The sequence below is a fragment of the Chiloscyllium punctatum genome, chromosome 40 (assembly GCF_047496795.1).
Source record: "Chiloscyllium punctatum isolate Juve2018m chromosome 40, sChiPun1.3, whole genome shotgun sequence".
NCBI lineage: Eukaryota > Metazoa > Chordata > Chondrichthyes > Orectolobiformes > Hemiscylliidae > Chiloscyllium > Chiloscyllium punctatum.
Window position 1 is genome coordinate 26,006,613 of NC_092778.1, and position 23,374 is coordinate 26,029,986.

General features: G+C 41.1%; 1 protein-coding gene across 2 annotated transcripts in view; it reads right to left on the reverse strand.

The window, feature by feature from the left end:
• The window catches only part of LOC140464442 (kinesin-like protein KIF19), a 302,590-nt gene that overhangs the window by 207,295 nt on the left and 71,921 nt on the right, over nucleotides 1-23,374 (reverse strand). For both annotated transcript variants that reach the window (XM_072559496.1, XM_072559497.1), the window contains 2 exons: nucleotides 7,435-7,545; nucleotides 739-826 (listed from right to left, as the gene is read on the reverse strand). In XM_072559496.1, the coding sequence (XP_072415597.1) occupies nucleotides 739-826; nucleotides 7,435-7,545 (199 nt within the window). The remainder of the gene's footprint in view (nucleotides 1-738; nucleotides 827-7,434; nucleotides 7,546-23,374) is intronic.

The window sequence follows — 23,374 nt, forward strand, 5'->3', positions numbered from 1 at the left end:
AAGTATGTTACCATCTCTTTCAAAAGACTGAAGGTCAAACATTTTTTTTGCTTTCATGTGCTTGAGAAAAAGCCAGGGAAACATCACTTTTACATTCCCCCACTACCCCATTCACAAGAACATCAGATTTATCTTTTTAATGAATTCCTTCCACAAAGCTAATTTTCATCATGGTCTTACCTTCAGAAAATGTTGGACTGGGAACTTATAGGTCCACCTTGTTTGTCCTATATTGGAGTGATACCTCATGCAGACACTCATACTCACCGGGAGTTAGGTAATATCCTTTTAAGACTCAAACTTGTCAACAGCTAGTCATTCCAGGTCTAGTGTTCCTTGCCTAGTAAAATATGTTGTGTCATAACCTACATGCTAAGCTATCAATTCAGTTCAATAATATCTAGAGTTGGAAGACAGTGGGCTCAATCTCCATTCCTACATTTAAATTAATTTTGCCTGGCACTTCAGCGCAGTAAAGACAGATATCAGAAATACCCTCATTTGCTTAACATTGAAGCCCCATCATGTGGCCATCAAATTACCCATGACATGTGTTTCAGGAAAAGGAATTCAATCTTCTGGTGTTGTTTCTCCTGTTAACACAGCCAAAGCAACTTCTAGGTTAACTGGTCATTCACAAATTTGCTGTGTGAAAAATTGTTCTCCTACACAACACTGCCAAAGGTCAACCTTAATAAACTGTTTTGATTACACTTTAAAATAAATTTCTAACATTACCTGTAGGTCCATACGCAAATACCGTTGCATTATATCCGGAAATAACACCATTAATCAGGTCCTTAGTAGTGGCCAAATAAACGTCCTCCTAAAATTAAACAGAAAAACAGTTTTACTAAGTCTAATTATAGAAATCAATCTTTATGCCAACACATTTCAATCTCTCCAGAAACTTTTTGATTGTGTTAATATTGTTCATGTACTGATTAAAATTTCTGTTATTGTCGATCAGTGTTAATAAGGTAAATGGTTTCTGAATACAGGTTTGAATATAAACAATTATCTTAGATATCTATCTCTAAAAGTGAATTATTTTATTCATTTATTATAATGATTTAATTGTAGTAATAAAAATGAGGAATGATAATTATGACATTAGAATTCCACAGAGAGCTCAATCTCATGACCTCATCTCTGACTGCCCAGTAACATTCTTCCATTCACTTCTTTCAGTATCTACTGTCACAACCTCAATTTTAACCTAATGTTTTTCTTTCTTTACTCTTTCATGGGATGTGGACGTCACTGGTATTTATTACAATTTCCTAATTGCCTATAAACTGACCAGCTTGCTCAGGCTATTTCAGAGGGCAGATAAAGTCAGCTATGTTGCTGTCATTCTGGAATCATATGTAAACCAGATTAGGAATGAGGGTAGATTTCCTTTCCCTAAAATATAGTATATTGAGTTCGCATATCTTCACGAAACAATGATGCTCATGATGATATAGTAGTGATATCAGCGGTCACGTGTTATTGAGACTCTGAAAAGAGAGGGTGCATGAAACTGTACTAAACAGTAGTGATACACAGATAAGTATTCTATACAAGAGTGTAAATCAAAGCGTTTATTGTAACTCCAGAGAATTAGATAGCCATCATTCTCAGATAAGGTTGAGACAGAGATGCAGCAAATCCAGAGACCGGACAGCCTAATCCAAGAAAGCAGTTTCTACAGGGCAGATCCTCATCCCCAGACTTTATGACAGGCACATTCCATGAGGACAGAGCACACAGGGTGGTATCATCTACAAAGTTAGATAAATCTCTGAGTGAACTAATTGGTCTTTATGGCAACCACTGATGGCTTCGTGGTCACCATCACTGAAAGAGCTTTCAATTCCAGACTTTTATTTGCAGTGATGGGATTCATGTCTATGGCCACAAAACATCAGCATGGGTCACTAGTCTAGTCACATTACGATTACACAATCACCTTAGTCATAGAGTCACACAGAACAACAGGCCCTTCAGGCCATCATGTCTAGGCTGACCAACAAATATCTAATTATATTAATCCCAATAATTTACCTTGGTCCCTTGTCCAGATATTTATTAAATGTTGTGAGAGTATCTGCTTCCACCACCTCCTCAGGCAACACATTCCATATTTCTACTATCCTTTGGGTGAAAAACATTTCTTCAGATACCCTGTAAACCACCTGCTCCTTATCTTAAACTTATGTCCTCTGGTCATAGATATGTCTGCCATGGTGAAAAGATTCTCATGGTCTACCTTGTCTCTGCCTCTCATAATTTTATATATTTCAATCAGATCTCCCTAACTTACTCAGTTCCAAGAAAAAAAAAACAAATCCAGCTTATCCAGTCTCTCCTCATAACTAAGGCTTTCCATCCCAGGCAATATCGTGGTGAATCTCTTCTGCATTCTCTCCAATGCAATTATGTCCTTCCAACACTGCGGTGACCAGAATTGCACATGGTATTCCATCTGTGTTTTGTAAAGTTGTAACAAGAGTTCCTTGCTGCTGTATTCTACACACTGGCTAATAAAGGCAAGCATCACATATGCCTTCTTCACCACCCTTCCTACCTGTGCTGACACTTTCAGGGATCTATGGACTTGTACACTAATGTCCCTTTGATCCTCAGTATTCCTTAGGAACCTAGCATTCAATGTGTGAATCCTTCCCTTATTTAATGCATATCAGGATTAAATTCAATTTGCCACTGCTCTGCCAAATTTACCAGCTGACCAATATCAGACTGTAGCCTGAGATTATCCACTGCGCTATCAACAACTCTACCAATTTTTGTGTGGTCTGCAAACTTGCTAATTATACCTTTTATATTCACATCCAAGATATTAATTATATAAGAAATAGCAAAGGTCATATCATCAATCCTTGTGGTACACCACTGATCACAGGCTTCCAACCATGATTACAACCCTCCATCATCACCCTTTGCCTCCTATTTGTAAGACAATTTTGAATCCAGTATACCAACATACTTTGCATCCCATGGGCTCTTACCTTCTGGATCAGCTTCTATGTGGGAATTCATCAAAGGCCATACTGAAGTCCATGTAAACCACATCATCCTCATCAATATATTTAGTCACTTCAAAAAACTAAATTAAATTAGTCAGACAGAATTTCTGTCTAAAAAATCTGCTGACTATCCCTGATCAATACCTGCCTTTTCAAGTCTTCATTGAGCCTGTACCTCAGAAGGTTTTCCAATAATTACTCCAACATTGACGTCAGGCTGATCTGCAATTCCCTGATCAATCACTGTTGCTCCTCTTGTGATCAGTGAAGAATTAAGTATTTTTTCATCTGTTCATATACTCTGTTACGGCGACATTTTCCTTATCACAACTGATCCTCCACCTGCTCCCATTCTTTTATCAGGAACCTATCATGTGCAACAGTGATTGGATGCAATCTTCTTTTCACATGACTGAAACTTCTCTCCCTCTTCTCTCTAAGAGATTCTCCCTTGTACATCTGGAGCACAAACTCATCACCTACCTTCAAGATAGAGGGTAAGATGAAGGTTAGAAATGTGAAGGAGGTTGAACTAGAGCAAGCATGAACAGAAAAGAGACGGAAATGATCAATGGATTAAAACCTACCTGTGGGTTGGCTACGCTGTGGAATGAGCAGAGCATCAGCACCAAGTGCTCCCAGGCACCCATACCAACAGCCAGGTCTTCCGCTGATTAGGCACCAGGCTTTAGAATTCCCTCCTAAACTTCTCTGCACCTTCCAATAAACTTAGTCCTCAATCCCTCCTAAACTTCTCTGTACCTGCTTCTGTCTCCCTTAATAAACCTTCACCTCTCCCCCCCCAAAAACCTGCTCCTCCCTTCCTCAATAAACATACTCCTCTCTCTCTCCTAAACCTCTCTGCATTTGTTCCTCTCCTTCCCCATTTAAGACATATCTTAAAACTAGTGATTAAACTTTCCCATACATTTTTTTACAAGGCTCAGTGTCAAATTTGCTTTGATAGCACTCATGTGGAAGTGACATGAAACATTTTACCACATAAAAACGCCAAATAAATGAGATGGTGTTGATAATTACAGCTAGAGAGATTTGGAAGTTAAATGCTTAATAACAATTTTACAGGATCACTTCAAACAACACCAATCTCATTTTTTTCCCATATTCCATGGTCAATGAGATTTTCAAGTTGATGATGCACTATGTTTAATGAAAAACCTTAAGACAGCTAGAAATTGGTTCCAACAGAAATAGGTGTTAATTCTAAGATTGTCTATCTAGAGCTTGTCAAAAGCTGGTGTTGATTCCTAATAAGATCCCAAGAGCTGAATTACCCTGTCCACATCAAAAGGATGGTATCATGACTCCAATGAGGCAATCTCTTTGATTTCAATCAACACTTAAATTTGGATTACTTAATGGAAAACTGTACAGTTCTTAAGACATTCATGAGACGACGCCCAAAGTATTGTGCATAGTTTTGGTCCCCTTATTTGAAGAAATGTGATGGCATTGGAGGCAATTCAGAGGAGGTTCACTAGTTGATCCCAGAGATTAGGGGTTTATCATATGAACATAGATTGAGCAGTTTAGGCCTATACTCTCTGGAATTTAGAAGAATGAGCGAAGATCAAATCGAGGTATTCTAGATGATGAAAGTTATGGATAAAACTGATGTGGAGGCGATATTTCCTGTTGTCGGGAGATTTTTTTAGATGACATTACATTACAGTGTGGAAACAGGCCCTTCGGCCCAACAAATCCACACCGACCCGCCGAAGCGCAACCCACCCATACCCCTACATTTACCCCTTACCTAACACTACGAGGAACTTAGCATGGCCAATTCACCTGACCTGCACATCTTTGGACTGTGGGAGGAAACCGGAGCACACGGAAGAAACCCACGCAGACACGGGGAGAACATGCAAACTCCACACAGTCGCCTGAGGCAGGTCATAGACTTAAGATAAGGGATGGCAAATTTAAAGCAGAGTTGAGGAAAAACTACTTCTCCCAAAGGGTTGTGAATCTGTGGAATTCACTGCTGTTATGAAGTTGAAAGCATGTACTGTACCTTTAAGAAAGAGTGAAGGCTGCTTTGGCAGTGACAGTCAGTGTCACGTGACTGACTAACAGTCTCAGAGTGTACTGAAAAATTGAAAATATATAACATTTGGTTGAAAACTAGATACCTCGGTTATTTTGACCACCAACATCGAACCAACGAGACAATCTGATGTTTGGGGTACAAAATAAGCCAGCATTTTGAGAGTTAACCAGAGGAACAGCACCAACTGCCATTGAGAGACTGCCCTAAAAAACATTCTATCAAAGGTACCTTTTTCATGTGAAACATCTTTGCAGCAGAAGACCAAAGATGACCCAGGGAGATGTACAAACAGAAGGTCACAGACACTGGACACGACAGCCACTGTCTTTTTTTTAAAGTTAAGCTGCTGTAATATTATTAGGGGCTTTTATTGGATCAGTATTGTGTTGTAGAGTGGAAGATAGATAACAAACCTTTAAAATGTAGAGATGCAGGTAGATAACAAACATTTAAGGCATAAAGTTGTAAATAGTTCTTATTTAATGTTCGCTTTTAGAGTTAAAGAATAAAATTGATATTTTTTCTTTAAAATAGTGGAATCTGTAGTTTTCTGCCACTCATACTTTAATAGATTACGAGGCAAGGTGAGCTTTTCTGTGTGTTTGGTTTAATTAGCAGAAGTGCTGTACCACTACCCCACATTGCTGGGACAGTGAGTAAATTTAAGGAGGAGTTAGACAGATTTTTAATGGGTAATAGGTTGATTGGTTAGGGGGAGAAGGCAGGAAAATGGGGTTGAGGAGGATATCAGCCATGGTCAAATGGCGGAGCAGACTCAATGGGCCAAATGGCCTAATTCTGCTCCTATATCTTATGAAGCAATTCATCTGAGACAGCAGGAAGAATTATGGAGGTCAAGCCCCAGGAGCCGAAACAAATTTCTTTTTAGACACCCGAAGGAGCTAGATGGATAGAGGTTAATAGGAGAGACATGTAGCTCCGATCATTCTTCTTTCTTACCAACAGGAAGAATGACATAAAAACAAACTAACAAAGCAGGTTAAGAAGACAATCAGCTTAGAAAAATAAAAACAGAGACTTTATTAGAGTTAATTAAAGTAGTGAGTTGAAATGTATCCTTTGGTTAGAAGCCACTACACATTGAATCTTACTGTGATTCTACCTCTGACGGATATCTGGATCAATGAAAAAAAAGTTCAGGCATCAACCCATTTGGAATGAACACCAGGCTGCAACATCAGATTAACATTCCATATCTAATTGCCGGTCTACCTCAGAGAGTCCAGCAGGTTACCCATTGTGACATTATGTCAGTACACCAGGTGGTTGCAGTAGAGATATGTAGCTGTAGTGGTAGAGTACATCTATCATGTAGGGAAACTGGACTATCCCTGGCAAAGGAATATAACATATTTCTAAGCAATGACATCAGTGATGGTAATGGTGGGTAGCAAGATAGGATCACATCATACAAATTTATAAAACCATGAAGGACATGGATCAGGTGAATAGCCAGGTTAGAGGAGTCCAAAACTAGAGGGCAAAAGTTTAAGGCGAGAGGGAAAGATTTAAAAGGGACCTAAGGGGCAACTATTTCACACAGAAGGTGGTGCCAGAGGAAGTGATGGAGGCTGCTAAAATTACAACATTTAAAAGGCATCTAGATGGGTACATGAATAGAAAGGGTTTAGAGGAATATGAGCTAAATCCTAGCAAATGGGATTAGACTCACTTGGGATATCTGGTTGGCGTGGATGAATTGGACTGAAGGGTTTGTTTCCGTACAGCACAACTCTATGACCCTACGACATCCCAGTTTGTGAACACAAATTAATTTAAATAGTAATCACAGTTATTTTTAATATGCTCTTAAACATTATCATAATAAGGGATAAAATATTAATGCAATAGAAGGTTATCATTTATAAGAGTTGTAATGCCGAGGTTGTCTATGAAATCAAGTTCATGGCTAAAGAACCACAACACTTTGATGACACATACGTACTTGTGTCCCCACATTTTCACGAACACTGTCTCTCACACATACACACAAACACACACAGTCACACACACACACAAACACACACTGTCTGTCTCACACATACACAAACATGCAGTCTCACACACAACACAAATACACACACTGTTCTCTCACAAACATGTATATGCACACACTGTCCCTTTCTCACACACACATACACACACACACATAAATACACAACAGACTCTCTCACACAAACACTGTCTCTGTCTCTCTCTCTCTCTCACACACACACACACACACAATTATAATTACACAAGCACAGGTCTCTCGTACATAATCACATGCATGCACACACACAATTATTTTATACTGTGATTCTGTACCTGGGTGGATGTGTGATCAAACACCACATCAAACATAAATGTTCTTTCTCGGGACCTATTAGCTCGCAAGATGTCATCAGGATCTTCAGTTGGATCCATCAAAACGACCATCTGCATCAAATAAAAATCCAGAAATGAAAATAAATCTGTAGTTTGGAAAGTCATCAAACGAAATGCTGCTTCAAAAATTAAGTAAAAAGCCAGTAGATCGGGATGAAAAGGAATTTGTTATAAGCAGAAATGTTCAGAGCAGATGTTAGAAGACAGCTGTAATTGAGGAATTAGCACTGACATCTATATGATAGGCTGAATGGCCTGCTTCTGTAGTGTATTTTGTGTGATTCTGGAAAGAATTGTTTTCTTGCGATTATGTGGAGCCTTTTCCAATATCTATTGGGAGGAAGAATCATTAAACACTGGCACATAATCACCCAAGACACATTTCTATGAAATAAGGGGTTGCCTTGTCCAGCATCAACCATAGCACAAGGATAATATAAAAAGTAAAAAATAGTAATAGGATTTCTAAAGAATTATTAAAAAACCATTAACGTGAGTGAAATGATCATGAATTTCTCTGTTGACAGCTCTCCTATTGATTGGACAATATGTTGTGCATTGTCAGTATGACTCAGGAGACACCCCCTCCACTTTGCAGGGCAATCTCTGCTACCTTGGTGCATAGGATTACAGTGTCAGAGGTGTTGTTTGGACATGATGAGAGCATAATCATACTGTACTAGACCAATAATCAAAAGACCCTAAAGAACTGGATTTGAACCCGAGCATGGCAGATGGTGGAATTAAATCCATTAAAAATCTGGAACTAAAAATCTAATGATGACCATTGTCAATTGTTATAAAAATCCATCTGTTTCACGAATATCCTTCTGTCATCATAGCCTACATGTGACTATAGCTCCACGACAATGTGGTTAACTCTTAACTGCCTTCTTAAATGGATGAGTTAGCTGCTTATTGTATCAAAATCGCTAAAAAAATTAAAAACAGAATGAAACCAGATAGACCACATGGCATCAACCTCAATGCTGGAAATGACATGTCAATAACAGCCTGTTGACCCTGCAAGCTTCTTCTTATTAATATCTGGGGCAAGTTCCAAAATTGGGACAGCTGCCTTTCAGACGAGTCAAACAAGGGTCATACTCATGGAATCATACATCGCATGCAGTGACCCAGATGCCACCATCACCATCCCTAGATAGATCCAGTCCCACCGGCAGAAAAGACCCAGCAGAGGTGGCGAGATAGTGTCATTCGGTCAAAACAGGGTTGACCTGGGAGTCCTCAACATTGACTCCAATGTAGTCTTTAAGTAGCAGGTCAAATATGAGCAAGGAAACCTCCTGCTGATTATCATTTACCATCCTGCCTCAGTTAATAAATCAGTGCTCTGCCATATTGAACAATAAGTTGGAGGAAGCACTGAGGTGAAAATGCACTCCTGCTTGAAGGATTTCAATATCCACCACCAAGATTAGCTTGGCAGCACCACTGCTGATTAAGTTAGTCAGATACTAAAGTACATAGTTCATAAACTGGATCTGAGATTTTTATCATTGTAGGTGGTGCATCTGAGCTCCAGGAAATCTCTGCAGGAGTTCCTCAGGGTAGTGTCCTAGTTGCAAACATTTTCAGCAGCTTCATCGATGACCTTCGCTCTATCATCAGATCCCTCAGAAGTAGGGATGTTCGTCAATGACTGCACAATGCTTAGCATCATTCATGATTCCTCGGATACTGACGCAGACAGATTTAGACAATGTCCAGGCTTGGGCAGAAAAGTGGCAAGTAACATTCATGCCACACAAATGACCATCTCCAACAAGGGAGAAGCTATCAATTCACCACTGACATTGAAAAGCATTGCCATCACTGAATCCTGTACTAACAACATTCTTGGGTCTAACTGATCTGAAAAAGCCATATTAATAACTTGATTAAAAATGAAATAGTGCAGATACTGGAAATCTGAAACAAACATAGAGAATGCTGAAAAACTCAGCAACTCTGGCAGCATTTGTGGAGGGAAAAACACTCTCTCTGGTATGGCACTTTGTCTTCTGCTGGGGAAAGCACATTGAGGAAGTCAGTTGTGGGGATTAGAGGCATCTTGCTGAAATGTTGTAAACAGCAAGTCGCAATTCACCATATAAGAGTGGGAGGCGCAATAGCATGGGAAATCACAGAATACTGTAGGAGCTGGATCATCGATAGCTTCAATTGGTGGGTGGGCACAGTGGATCACTATGCTTGGCATGACTATGGAGTTACCTAGATTGAGAGGCTAAGCCTCTGACTCACCCGAGGGAGCTTACTTTGATGCCTCGATCCTCCAAATACACAATGGAATGAGAAATGGCTGTCAACACAACTAGAGAGGCTGGAGTCAGTGGGTTTTTGTTTCTCTGAGGGAGGGGACCTACTTGTGATTGACATTAGGCCCCACAAGGGCCAATAGCATTTATCAAAATTGCACTGTCCAGAAATAGTATGGGTTAAAGATGTCTATCATCACCAAATTCTGAATGTGAAATGCAACAGTGACACAATATGTCGAATATAAATCCTGCCACAGTACCTTGATAATATCATTGATCAGAACAACTTAATAATAGCCATCTTTTTGAAGCAGAAGTGATCATAGGTGACCTTTAAAATCTTACCCTAACCTTCACCCTTACCCTAACCGTATCCCTTCAGGCCTAGGTTCTCCTATTTTCGGGGTCGGTGGCAGCGACAGCAAAGCTCCTCCAGGGATTGGGGGTGGCAGCACCAGCGGCAGTGAACTTTTTAAGGTAGTGACGTCAGCAAGGTGATATCTGCAGAGATTCGTGTCCCGACAGTGGCCTGGCCTGACAGTGGAAACAGGGCCTTTTGGTTGCGGGGTGATTACGGGTTCAATGAAGTGGGCCTGGTGACAAAGAGATGGTGCCTAAAATGGGGCAACTCCTATGTTGGTGGGTCTATGGTGCAGGTCTCTGTTGGCTCAAAAAGAGTGATATTTTGAACATATTGCTTTTTAAAAAAAAATTATTCCTATGACCTATACTGTTGGACTATTTGTTGCTTTAACTTATCTATTTTTTTTTGTTTCCTAAGAATTTCATCTTAAGTATCTGTACCTGGCTATCTTTGTGCCTAAGATGGCCCTGTATTGCAGCGACTGTAAACTTTTCACATATACTTATTTCAGTACATGTGACAATAAAGGAAATTCATTCAATTCTGCATGAGAGAAGGCAGCAGCATCTTGCACAGCACGTCAGACACAGCTTCACTGACATCCAGTTTTGGCTAGATGTGAGCTGGGAGCAGTGATCGCTCACTGACTAAAATTATTGCAGTTCCAAAGACAATCAGCCACTGTTTAATCCCAAAAGCAAAGGCAGATTTTTGTTTGTTCATTCTTTGTTTAATTAGTAAACTTTTGCAACTCTGATGTTTTTACAATCTGATGCTCCCACAATGAACAATGAGCAGATCTTATGTTATGATGAGCATGAGGGGAGGAGTGGGGTTGAAAAAGACATGGTGCCTCCGTAGTTTTATTCTTGTAGCTGTTGCATCAATGATAGGTGTTTGATGATTTGAAGAGCCAATATATTTCCAAAGGAGATCAACTATCCACTATAAAGTCTCACCCATGACATCAGTGCCTTCTGAAGCATTGTCCTCCCACTATGTTTACTGCAAATTACTGTAATTGCTGGCTTGCAGTGATTGATATTGGGCACATGGAGGTTTTAAATACGATGCTCCCGTGGGCAATTAAGAAAGATAATGTTGGATAGGACCCTCCTTTGACACTGATGAATTGACACTTAACATAGAACATAGAACAGTAAAGCACAGTACAGGCTGTCGGCCCTCGATGTTGTGCCAGCCTTTTATCCTACACAAAGATCAGACCCTACATGGTACTAACTTCTATGTGGCTGTCCGAGCATTGCTTAAATGTCCCTAATTTATCTGACTCTACTACCACTGCTGGAAATGCATTCCATGCACTGACCACGCTCTGTGTAAAGAACCAACCTCTGATATCTCCCCCAAAACATTCCTCCAATCACCTCCAATTATGATCCTTGTGAAAGCCATTTCCACCATGTAAAAATGTCTCACTGTTTCTATGCCTCTTATCATCTTGGACATCTCTATCAAGTCACCTCTCATCCTTCTTTACTCCAATGAGAAAAGCCCAAGCTCCCTCAACCTTTCTTCATAAGACATGCTCTACAGTCCAGGCAGTATCGTGGTAAATCTCCTCAGCACACTCTCTAAAACTTCCACATCTTTTCTATACTGAGGTGACCAGAACTGAACACAATATTCCAAGTGTGGTCTATCCAGCACCCTATAGAGCTGTAGTATAACCTTGTGGCTCTTAAACTCAATTCCCCCTACTAATGAAAGCCAACACACCATATGCCTTCTTGACAACCCTATCAATTTGGGTGGCAACTTCGAGGGATCTATGGACATGGACCCCAAGATCCCTCTGTTCCTCCACACTGTCTTTAACCCTGTATTCTGCATTCAAATTTGACCTTCCAAACTGAATCACTTTTCCAGGTTGAATTCCATCTGCCACTTATCTGCCCAGTTCTGCATCCCATCAATAGAACATAGAACATAGAACAATACAGCGCACAACAGGCCCTTCGGTTTTCGATGTTGCGCTGACCTGTGAACTATTCTCAGCTCGTCCCCCTACACTATCCCAAAATCATCCATGTGCTTATCTAAGGATTGTTTAAATCTCCCTAATGTGGCTGAGTTAACTACATTAGCAGGTAGGGTATTCCATGTCCTTACCTCTCTCTGAGTAAAGAAGCTGCCTCTGACAATTGTCTTAAATCTATCACCCCTCAATTTGTAGTTATGCCCCCTCGTACACGCTGACGTCATCACCCTAGGAAGCAGACTTTCACTGTCTACCCTATCTAATCCTCTGATCATCTTGTATGTCTCTATCAAATCCCCTCTTAGCCTTCTTATTGCCAATGAGAACAGACCCAAGTCTCTCAGCCTTTCCTCATAAGACCTTCCCTCCAGACCAGGCAACAACCTGGCAAACTCTGCACCTTTTCCAATGCTTCCACATCCTTCCTGAAATATGGCGACCAGAACTGTACACAATATTCCAAATGTGGCTGCACTAGCGTTTTGTATAGTTGCAGCACGATATTGCGACTCCGGAACTCAATCCCTCTACCAATGAAACCTAACACACCATATGCTGCCTTAACAGCACTATCAACCTGGGTAGCAACTTTCAGGGATCTATGTACACGGACTCCAAGATCACTCTGCACATCCACACTACCAAGAATCTTTCCATTGACCCAGTACTCTGTCTTCCTGTTATTCTTCCCAAAGTGCATCACCTCACATTTAGCTGCATTGAACTCCATTTGCCACCTCTCAGCCCAATTCTGCAGTTTATCCAAGCCCCCCTGCAACCTGTAATATTCTTCCAAACTGTCCATTACTCCATTGACTTTAACGTCATCTGCAAATTTACTAATCCATCCACCTATATCTGCGTCTCAGTCATTTATACAAATGACAAACAGCAGTGGTCCAAAAACAAATCCTTGTGACACACCACTAGTAAACAGACTCCAGGCTAAATATTTTTCATCAAGCACCACTCGCTGCCTTCTTTCAGAAAACCAGTTTTTAATCCAAACTGCTAAATCACCCTCAATCCCTTGTCTCAGCATTTTCTCCAACAGCCTACCATGTGGAACCTTATCAAAAGCTTTACTGATGTCCATGTATACCCAGTCAACTGCCCTACGCTCATCTACCTGCTTGGTCACCTTCTCAAAAAACTCAATGAGTTTTCTGAGACACGGCCTGCCCTTGACGAAACCATGTTGACTATCTGAAATCAAATTGTTGCTTGCTAGATGATTATAAATCTTATCTCTTATAATCCTTTCCCAAACCTTTCGCTAAACAGAAGTAAGGCTCACTGGTCTATAATTACCTGGGTCATTTCTACTGCCCTTCTTGAACAAGGGCACAATGTTTGCAATCCTCCAGTCCTCTGGTACTAAACCTGTAGGCAATGAAGACTCAAATATCAAAGCCAAAGGCTCTGCTATCTCCTCCCTAGCTTCCCAGAGAATCCTTGGATAAATCCCATCCGGCCCAGGGGACTTGTCTACTTTCACTCCTTCTAGAATTGATAATACCTGTTCATAACTAACTTCGATCCTTTCTAATCTAATATGTTATACCTCATTCTTCTCCTCTACAATATTCTCCTTTTCCTGAGTGAAAACCAACGAGAAATGTTCATTTAGCACCTCTCTGATCTCCACAGGGTCCACACTCAACTTCCCATTTCTGTCTTTGACTGTCATCCTTTTATTTCTCATACATCTATAGAAAGCTTTAGGGTTCTCCTTTATACTATTTGCTAAAGACTGCTTGTGTCTTCTCTTTGCTCTTCTTAATACTCTCTTTAAATCCTTCCTAGCTGATCTGTAACTCTCCATGGCCTCATCTGAACCATCTTGCCTCATCAACACATAGGCCTCCTTCTCCCGCTTAACAAGAGATGCACTTTCTGTAGTAAACCATGGTTCCCTTACCTTATCACTTCCTCCCTGCCTGACAGGGACAGACCTGTCAAGGAAATGCAATACCTGTTCCTTAAACCAGCTCGACATTTCCATTTTCTGCAACCCCTGCATTTTGCTACCCCATTCTATGCATCCTAATTCTTGCCTAATCCCATTATAATTGCCCTTGCCCCATCAATAATTCTTGACCTGTGGCATGTACCTATCCCTTTCCATCACTAAACTAAACATAACTGAATTATGGTCACTCTCTCCAAAGTGCTCACCTACAACTAAGTCAAACACCTGGCCTGGTTCATTACCAAGCACCAGATCCAGTGTGGCCTCCCCTCTTGTCAGCCCTTCGACATACTGTGTCAGGAATCCCTCCTGCACACATTGGACAAAAATTCATCCATCCGACATACTGGAGTTATAGCACTTCCAGTCAACGTTGGGGAAGTTAAAGTTCCCCCATAATGACCATCTTGTTCCTTTCACTCCTACCCAGAATAATTTTGCCAAACCTCTCTCCCACCTCCCTGGAACTCTGTGGTTGCCTATAAAAAACTCCAAGCAGTGTGACCTCTCCTCTCCTGTTTTTAATCTCAGCCCACACTACCTCAGTAGACCAGTCCTCGTCAAAAGTTCTCTCAGCCACCGCTATACTATCCTTGACTAACAAGACCTCACCTCCCCCTCTTTTACTGCCTTGCCTGTTCTTAATGAAAAATCTAAACCCTGGAACCTGCAACATCCATTCCTCACCCTGCTCTATCCATGTCTCAGAAATGGCCACAACATCGAAGTCCCAGGTACCTATCCATGCTGCAAGCTCATCTATCTTATTTCGGATACTTCTGGCATTGAAATAGAGACACTTCAAACCAGCTTGCTGTCTGCCAGCACATTCCTGTGACCCTGAAATCCTCTCCTTGTCCTCCCTACTCTCATCCTCCTGTGCACTGCAACTACACCTCAGGTTCCCATCCCCCTGCTGAGCTAGTTTAAACCCACCCGAATAGCACCAGCAAATTTCCCACCCCAGGATATTAGTACCCCTCTGATTCAAGTGAAGACCGTCCTGTTTGTACAGGTCCCACCTTCCCCAGAATGAGCCCCAATTATCCAAGCACCTGAAGACCTCCCTCCTGCACCATCCTTGCAGCCACGTGTTCAGCTGATATCTCTCCCTATTCCTTATCTCGCTATCACGTGGCACGGGTAACAAACCAGAGATAACAACTCTGTTTGTTCTAGCTCTCAGCTTCCACCCTAGCCCTCTGAAATCCTGCCTTACATCCCTATCCCTCTTTCGAACTATGTCATTGGTATCTACATGGACCACGACTTGAGGCTGGTCACCCTCTCCCTTCAGGACCCCAAAGTTAAGTTCTGAGACATCACGGACTCTGGCACCTGGGAGGCAACACACCAACCGTGAGTCTCATTCGTTCCCAACAAACCTTCTATCTGAGCCTCTAACTATTGAGTCCCCAGTGACTAACATTCTCCTCCTTTCCCTCCTTCCCTGCTGTGCAACAGGGACAGGCTCTGTGCTAGAGACCTGGGCCCCACTGCTTGCCCCTGGTAAGTCATCCCCCTCAACAGTATCTAAAACAGTAAACATGTTTTTCAGGGGAACAACCACAGAGGATCCCTCCACTGACTATTTTTTCCCCCTTCAAACAGTCACCCAGCTTCCTTCATGCCTAGATGTAACTACTTCCCTGTAACTCATCTCTCACAGCCTCTGCCTCCCAAATGATCCGAAGTTCATCCAGCTCCCTCTCCAGTTCCCTAACACAGTCTTGGAGCAGCGAGAGTTGGGTGCACTTCCTGTAGATGTACTTGGATGGACACTAATGGCGTCCCTCACCTTAAACATCATGCAGGAGGAACATTGCTCTCCCTGCACTGCCATCCCTGTAAGTCCGCTTTTCACAAAGTAAAAAAGAAGAGATGTTTAGCTGATGTAGGAGGTGGTTGGGTGGGAAGCCCTACAAATGTAGGGTCTCAGGTTGAGAAAACACTGACTTATATAGCTAGACGGAAATAAAAAGAAGTCCCTCCTTTCCCAGAAACCTCTGCTCTCTGATTTCAAATGTAAAAGCTCAAATCAGTGACTCACTGCTCCTGGCAGGCCCCTGGTGCAAGCTGCCGCCCTTTGAGTTGCTGCTGCCACTGGAAAACAGAAATGGAGGACTCCTGCGCTCGTAGTAAGTTTTTAAAGGTTCAAATCAGTGACTCACCGGTCCTGGAAGGCCCCTGTTCCAAGCTCCCGCACGTTGAGTTGCTGCTGCCCATTGCAATCTACAACAGCCCTCCACACTCTGCCAAGATTTGTATCAACGACTCTTAACTAAAACCAAAATAAGATTCATCCCATGGTTGTGTTTTGAAGGTTAATTTAGATAACTGTGATTTCCAACATGTCTATATGTTTGGATCAACAAAAAGTTAATGTTATCAAAGAAAAGTTAATTTTATATGCATCCTGAAGACTTTATTGGAATGGGGACAATGTGGAACGCAAACTATCTTAGCACCTCAAAATTGAGGCTGGGAGGTTTTAACTCCTGACTTTCCTAACATTTCCCAACATTGATTCCTGCCTGAAGCCAACAGTGAATGGCATCAATAGCGAGGAGCAGGAGTCAAAATTCAAGGCTGCCAGTGAAAGCAGTGGAGATGCTCACTAATGAGATAAACAAGATGTCTGACAGAATTAAAAAAGGAAAATTATGAGATGGGAAAACGTTCAGGGCTAGGGAGACTTAAGGTATCCTCATAGACCACAAAGGATCATTTCTGCTCCTCTTGAAGTTGACTTTAAATATTTGTCATGACCACCAAGTACATCTACCATGTATGTTTGTCGGTTAGTACAGCTTGTATAGTCACCTTAAAATTGTAATACAGTGTAATTCAAATTAAAGCAGACTCACAGCCAAGCTTTTGATTTGAACAAGTATAAGTTTAATAGTAGTTATTACAGAAATTTTCCTCAGGATAAAACTATTAAATCAAAGAACTGTAAAAGCGCAGGAACATGCCCTTCGGCCCAGCAAGACTGCAGCCACACATGATGCTTTTCTGAGCTAAAAACTGGGGCGGGGGGGGGGAGCACAGTGGCTCAGTGGTTAGCTCTGTTGCCTCACAGCATTAAAGACTCTGGTTCAATTCCAGCCTCAGGTGACTGTCTGTGTGGAGTTTGCACATTCTCCCTGTGCCTCTGCAGATTTTCTCTGGTTTACTCCCACAGTCCAAAGATGTGCAGGTTAGGTGAATTGACCATAGTGTTCAGGGATGTATGGGTTAGGTGCATTAATTTAGGGAAAAATGTAGATAATAAGGTAGGGGAATGGGTCTGGATGGGATACACTGGTGTGTACCTGTTTCCACCTTTTACCTCTATGTGATCCACACCCTGCCTTTTCATTATTTCATCAAGGTGCCTTTTAAATGTTACTATTGTATCTGCCTCCACCATTTCCTCTGGCAGCAAGTTCCAGATACTTACCACCTTCTGTGGAAAAAAACTTTCATCACACGTCTCCTTCAAACAATTCCTTTTGTACTGTAAACGTTAGGTCTCCTCCTAATCAATATTTCTGTCCTAGGAAAAAGACTTCGACTATCCATTTTATCCATGTCTCTCATAATTTTGTAAACTTCTGTCAGGTCATTCCTCAGCTTTCAATATTCAAGTGAAAACAAACCAAGTTTATCCAATCTCTCCTTGTTGCTAACACCCTCCAACCAGCAACATCCTGGTAAACCATTCCTTAACCTCTCCAAAGCGTCCACATCCTCTGGGAGCGTGGCACCCAAAACTGTACACAATATTCTGAATGTGGCCGAACTAAAGTTCTATAAATCTGCAACGTGATTTGCCAATTTTTATACTCTGCGCCACAACCAATGAAGGCATGCATGCTACATGGTTTCTTGACAACCGTATCCACTTGTGTTCCCACTTTCAGGGAACTGTGGACCTGTAAGCTTCGATTCCTCTGTATCTTGATGCTACTGAAGGTTCTGCCATTCCCTCCTACATTATATCTTCCAAAATGCTTCACCTTACTTTTATCAGATGGATTGATTTCCATCTGCCATTTCTCCATTCAAGACTCTAGTCTCCCAATATCCTGCTGTATCCTCTGACAATATTTTTTACTATCTGCAGCTCCCTCCAATCTTTGCTCCATTACTAATGAGACCACCTACATTCTCCTCCACAATATTTATATATTTTACAAACAACAGGGGTCCCAGTACTGATCCCTGTGGGATGCCACTGGTCACAGATCTCCAGTCTGAAAACACCTTTCCACCACCATTCTCTGTCTTCTAAGACTAAGCCAGTTCTGTATTCATCTTACCAGCTCATCGCAGATCCAATGTGAATTCACCTTGTGCATCATTCTGCTATGAGGGATCTTGTCAAAGGCCTTCCAAAAGTCCATATCGAAACCTCCATTTCCCTGCTCTCAATTATGTTTGTCACTTCCTGAAAAAAACCCAATCATATTTGTGGGACACTACCTCCCACTGCACAAAGCCATGCTGTTTATCGCTAATAATTTTTCCAAGTGTGAGCAAAGTCAAAAAGTTTGGTGCTGGAAAAGCACACCCAGTCAGGCAGCATCTTCTGCACCCAGTCAGGAGCAGAAGAATCGATGTTCCAGGCATTTAGCCCTTCATCAGGAATGTGAGGCCTGCAGAGGCTGGAGATCAGAAGTTGAAGAGTGTGGTGCTGGAAAAGCCCAGCCGGTCAGCCAGCATCCAAGGAGCAGGACATCCGACATTTCAGGCATAAGCCCTTCATCAGCCCTTATGCCTGAAACATTGATTCTCCTGCTCTTTGATTGCTGCCTGACCGGCTGTGTGTTTTCAGCACCACACTCTTCAACTTCTGATCTCCAGCATGTGCAGTCCTCACTTTCTCCCAAAGGTTAGTAAAGCTTAACCTTAAGACTCTTCAATAATTTCCTGAATCACTGATGTAAGGCTCACCAACCTACAATTTCCAGACTATCTCTGTTGCCCTTCTTAAACATAGGAACAATGTTGGCTATTCTCCAGTCCTCTGGGACCTCCCTTGTGACCGAAGATGACACAAAAATTTCATACAAACCCTGAGACATTTTCCCCCTGTCTCCCTCAATACTCTGGGATAGTTCCTGTCAAGTCCTGGAGAATCGTCTATCTTAATACTTTTCAAAACATTCAACAGCACCTCCTTTTCTCTATCGACATGCCCTGGAATATCAACATATCCCTGTCTAGACTCACCATCCATCATGATCTTCTCTTTTGTGAATATCAATGTCAAGTATTCATTAAGGACCTCACCCACTTCTTCTAGCTCCATAAACTCCTTCCTTGTACTTGAGTGGACCTTCCCGTTGCCTTGCTCCTTATATTAACAAGAAATTATAGTCATCAAGATGAAAAATTACCAATAAGGCAATGGAATACTCAAAAGGAGAAAGTCTTAGCATGGGACTGTGGTAAACAGTTGGAGCCCATTGCTCAGGTTTCTTTTCCTGAAATGAAGAAATTAAATCAGGTCCAGCAGTTGCGATGCTTTTTGTGGGTGACTTGGTTTTTCTTCCATAAGTAGTTTCCTCAGAACTGCAAATTTTGAGGGGGGGAAAAGTTTCCTTGTTCTTCACCAGTTCTGTAGTTCAGAATTTTCTGCTTGACCTTTTTCAAGTGAACTGTATTTGGTTTCTGTATATCTTTTCCTGTTTGGCAAAAACATCCCTCTGAGGGTGATTCTTGGAGTTTTGCACACTGGGTGTCTGAAGCCACTTTTCTTTGTATAGGTCAACAGCTCAAAATGGTAGTGTGTTAATTTTGAGGAATCAAGGGCTCCACAAGTCAATGATGTTGAAGTTCTTTATTGATGAAGAGCTTCAGCCCGAAAGGTCGATTTTCCTGCTCCTTGGATGCTGCCTGACCTGCTGTGCTTTTCCAGCAAAACACTCTCAATTCTGATCTCCAGCATTTGCAGACCTCACTGTCTGAAGTTCTTTTATGTTCTTCATTCTGTCCGTTGTTTCTCTCTGAAGTTTGATTTCTCACACTTCTTTTAGCTGTTTCTCTTGGTATTTCAAGGGTCTTTACTTAACTAGGCATGCCCCTTTCAAAGATCCATCCCACCCTGGCAATGTTTTTTTACAACCTCTATCACTGGGGAGAAGGTACTGAAGCCTGAACACGTGCACCAGCCGGTTTAGTAACAGTTTCTACCCCACTGTTGTTAGAATACTTAATGGACTCACAAACTCTTAACATTCGCCTGGACCTGTATTTTTGTTTTTGGCGCTGTTTACCTATAATTTACTATCTATGCTATTTAACTCTGTGATCTGTCTGTATAGCTCGCAAGACAAAGCTTTTCTCTGTGCCTTGGTACACGTGACAATAAATTCAATTCAATTCAATTCAATAGAGTTCAATTCACTGAGACCTTGTAATTGCATTGTCCGGTCACTTTGGTATCTTGTTCCGAGATTCTTGTGCTTGGTTATGGTCAGATTAGTTTCATTTTACAAAAATATGTAATGTTATAACTCATTTATTTGTATTTTTATTTCACTGTTGGAATTTGTTTTCCCATGGAATCTACATACAATTTGATATGAAATGTTTATTTTATCATGCACACTCTCAGCGCCTGATAGGGTGAAATTGGACATGGAGAGGACAGCCATGCCTATTGTACAATATCCTCAATATTTAATTCCAGAGCAGTCAATAAAACCAAATATGAAATGGAATACATTTCAGGCTCCTTATTCCAGACTAATTTCACCATCCTTTATCTGCAACTCTCCTTACAACCTATTTGTTTTTAAACATTTCAAATCATTCCTTCCAGTTTCTTTTAAAATAACATTTGATTGAAAGAATTACAAAACTACTTATTTTAGTAGATTGGAAAACATCTAAGATTTCTCTCAGTTTAAAAACTGACATTGAGAACTGTGTAAAAATAAATGTGTTGAGATTTTGTCTGAAAATATTTGGATTATTCTGCATTAAGTGGCTACTGGAATATTCACAGTATCAAAGTAAATAATAAAGCTGAGCGAAAACAGTAAAAAAATTGACCTGCAAAATGATGACTTCCCATTCTCAAGAGGTAGCTGGCCCCTCCTCAATCTATTGTTTTCACTGGAACACAGGAGGTTGAGGGGTAACCAGATAGAAGTTTCTAAGATTGTGAATGGCATGGATACAGTAGAAAGTATGAGGCTTTTCCCCAGGGTGAAGGGGTCAATTACTAGGGGACACAGGTTCAAGATGGGAGGGGGAATGTTTAAAAGAGATGTGCGAGGCAAGTTTTTCTCTCAAAGGGTGGTGAGTGCCTGCAATGCGTTGCCAGAGAAGGTGGTGGAAGCTGACACAATAGCAGCATTCAAGGAGCACCTGGACAAATACATGAGTAGGAAGGGAATAGAGGGACTGACAATGAAGACTGTTTTAGTACGGAAGGGCAAAATGTATTGGTGCAGGCTTGGAGAGTCAAAGGGCCTGTTTCTGTGTTCTTTGAGATGTTTTTTATTATTATTCAAGACGGTGGCTCAGTGGTTAGCACTGCTGCCTCATAGCACCAAGGACCTGGGTTTGATTCCAACTTCAGGCGACTGCATGTATGGAGTTTGCACATTCTCCCTGTGTCTGAGTTGGTTTCCTCCAGGTGTTCTGGTTTGCTCCCACAATCCAGAGACCTGCTGGTTAGGTGAATTGGCCATGCTAAATTGTATTCAGGGATGTGTAGGTAGGTGCAATAGTCAGGCGTATGTAGAATAATAGGGTAGGGGAATGGGTCTGGTTGAGTTATTCTTCAGATGGTCAATGTGGACTTGTTGGAATGAATGGTCTGTTTCCGCACTGTAGGGATTCTATGATTTGCATATTGTATTTGTACTCATATAACAGCTTTCTAATTACTTTCTACATTGTACGTAGAGACATTTTCAGTTTTTGGAGTTGGGATATACTGAATTTCTTCTCTCTGTTTACAGTTTTTATTATTAAACTGCCTGCTTCCCTCTAATTGAGGGTTGGATTAGATTTGGGTTTGAAATTGCAGTGGGCTGGGGAGCTTTGGGAACAGTCCCAGAGCCACACTACAGTTTCATGGCAGCTAAACAATCTGTGGCCTTCTGTCCTCTAGCAGAGAAGTGATACAAGGAACAGGGGAGCCTTATGTGGGAAGACAATACTTTGTACTGAGAAGCCCATAATTCAACTCTAATGGTACCATAGAGCCTCATTAAGAATAGAGCAGCATACAATTAAAAAAAACAAAATGTTGTTCAGTCAACTGAGGAGAAACTGAACAATAAAATAAAAATAGAGGCTTCTATGTTTGTACAAAGGTAATACTGCTTCATAAATTACCTTTAAGAAACCTCCCATTTATAATTTACTGTTCCCTGTAGGATTACTTTCAGCAGTAAATTGTAAAAGGAGGGCAAGTTTAAACATGTCTGTAACAGTGTAATTAAATACTCACTATCCAATGAACACAATTCCTGACATTCAGTAAAGTGCTTCTAATTAGAAGCCAAAACAGCTATTGGTTACATTAGAAGCCACGAAGGTGAACAGAATCATACTACAGTGAAATCTGAAAAGAAACATAAGGCATTCATTGATGTCAACCATTCTGTTTGATGTTTGAAATAATCTTTGATTCCAATTCCAAATATTCAAATATTTTGTATTACTAAAATCCTTTATCATAAATATTTAATTCTAATCAGTAATATGCTTTCAATATGTGAAATCTTGGTCTCAATAAATCATCAAGAATACTGCAGTTGGGAAGAAGATTTGATCCAAGGCTAAAAGCAGGAACACAAATATGTGAACAGTTTGTGATGATTCAAATTGAAAGCTGCCTGATGGAAGAGGATTTGGAAATGCACAAGACACTGGCGTAGGCTTTTACAGAAAGTTTTGTCTGCTCCAGGTCTCTCAAACAGTAATCTTACTTGCTCTCATTTCTCTATCAGGTGCTTGTTATCTTTTAAATTGGACATTTTTCAAATGTTTCTTCCCTTTTTTGACTCTTGTACCAATGTTTTTGACAGGGTATTGCTGGTCCTAATCACCCTGTGCACAAAAAGGAATCTCTTAACCTCATTCTTTATTCCAGTGGTCTTAATGAATTGAACCGAGTCCAGAAGACCATAAGACACAGGAGCAGAAGTAGGTAATTCGGTCCATCAAAGTCTGCTCTACCATTCATTAAGATCATGGCTGATCTGATAATCCTCAACTCCACATTGCTGTCTTTGCCCCCCCTTAATCTTGAT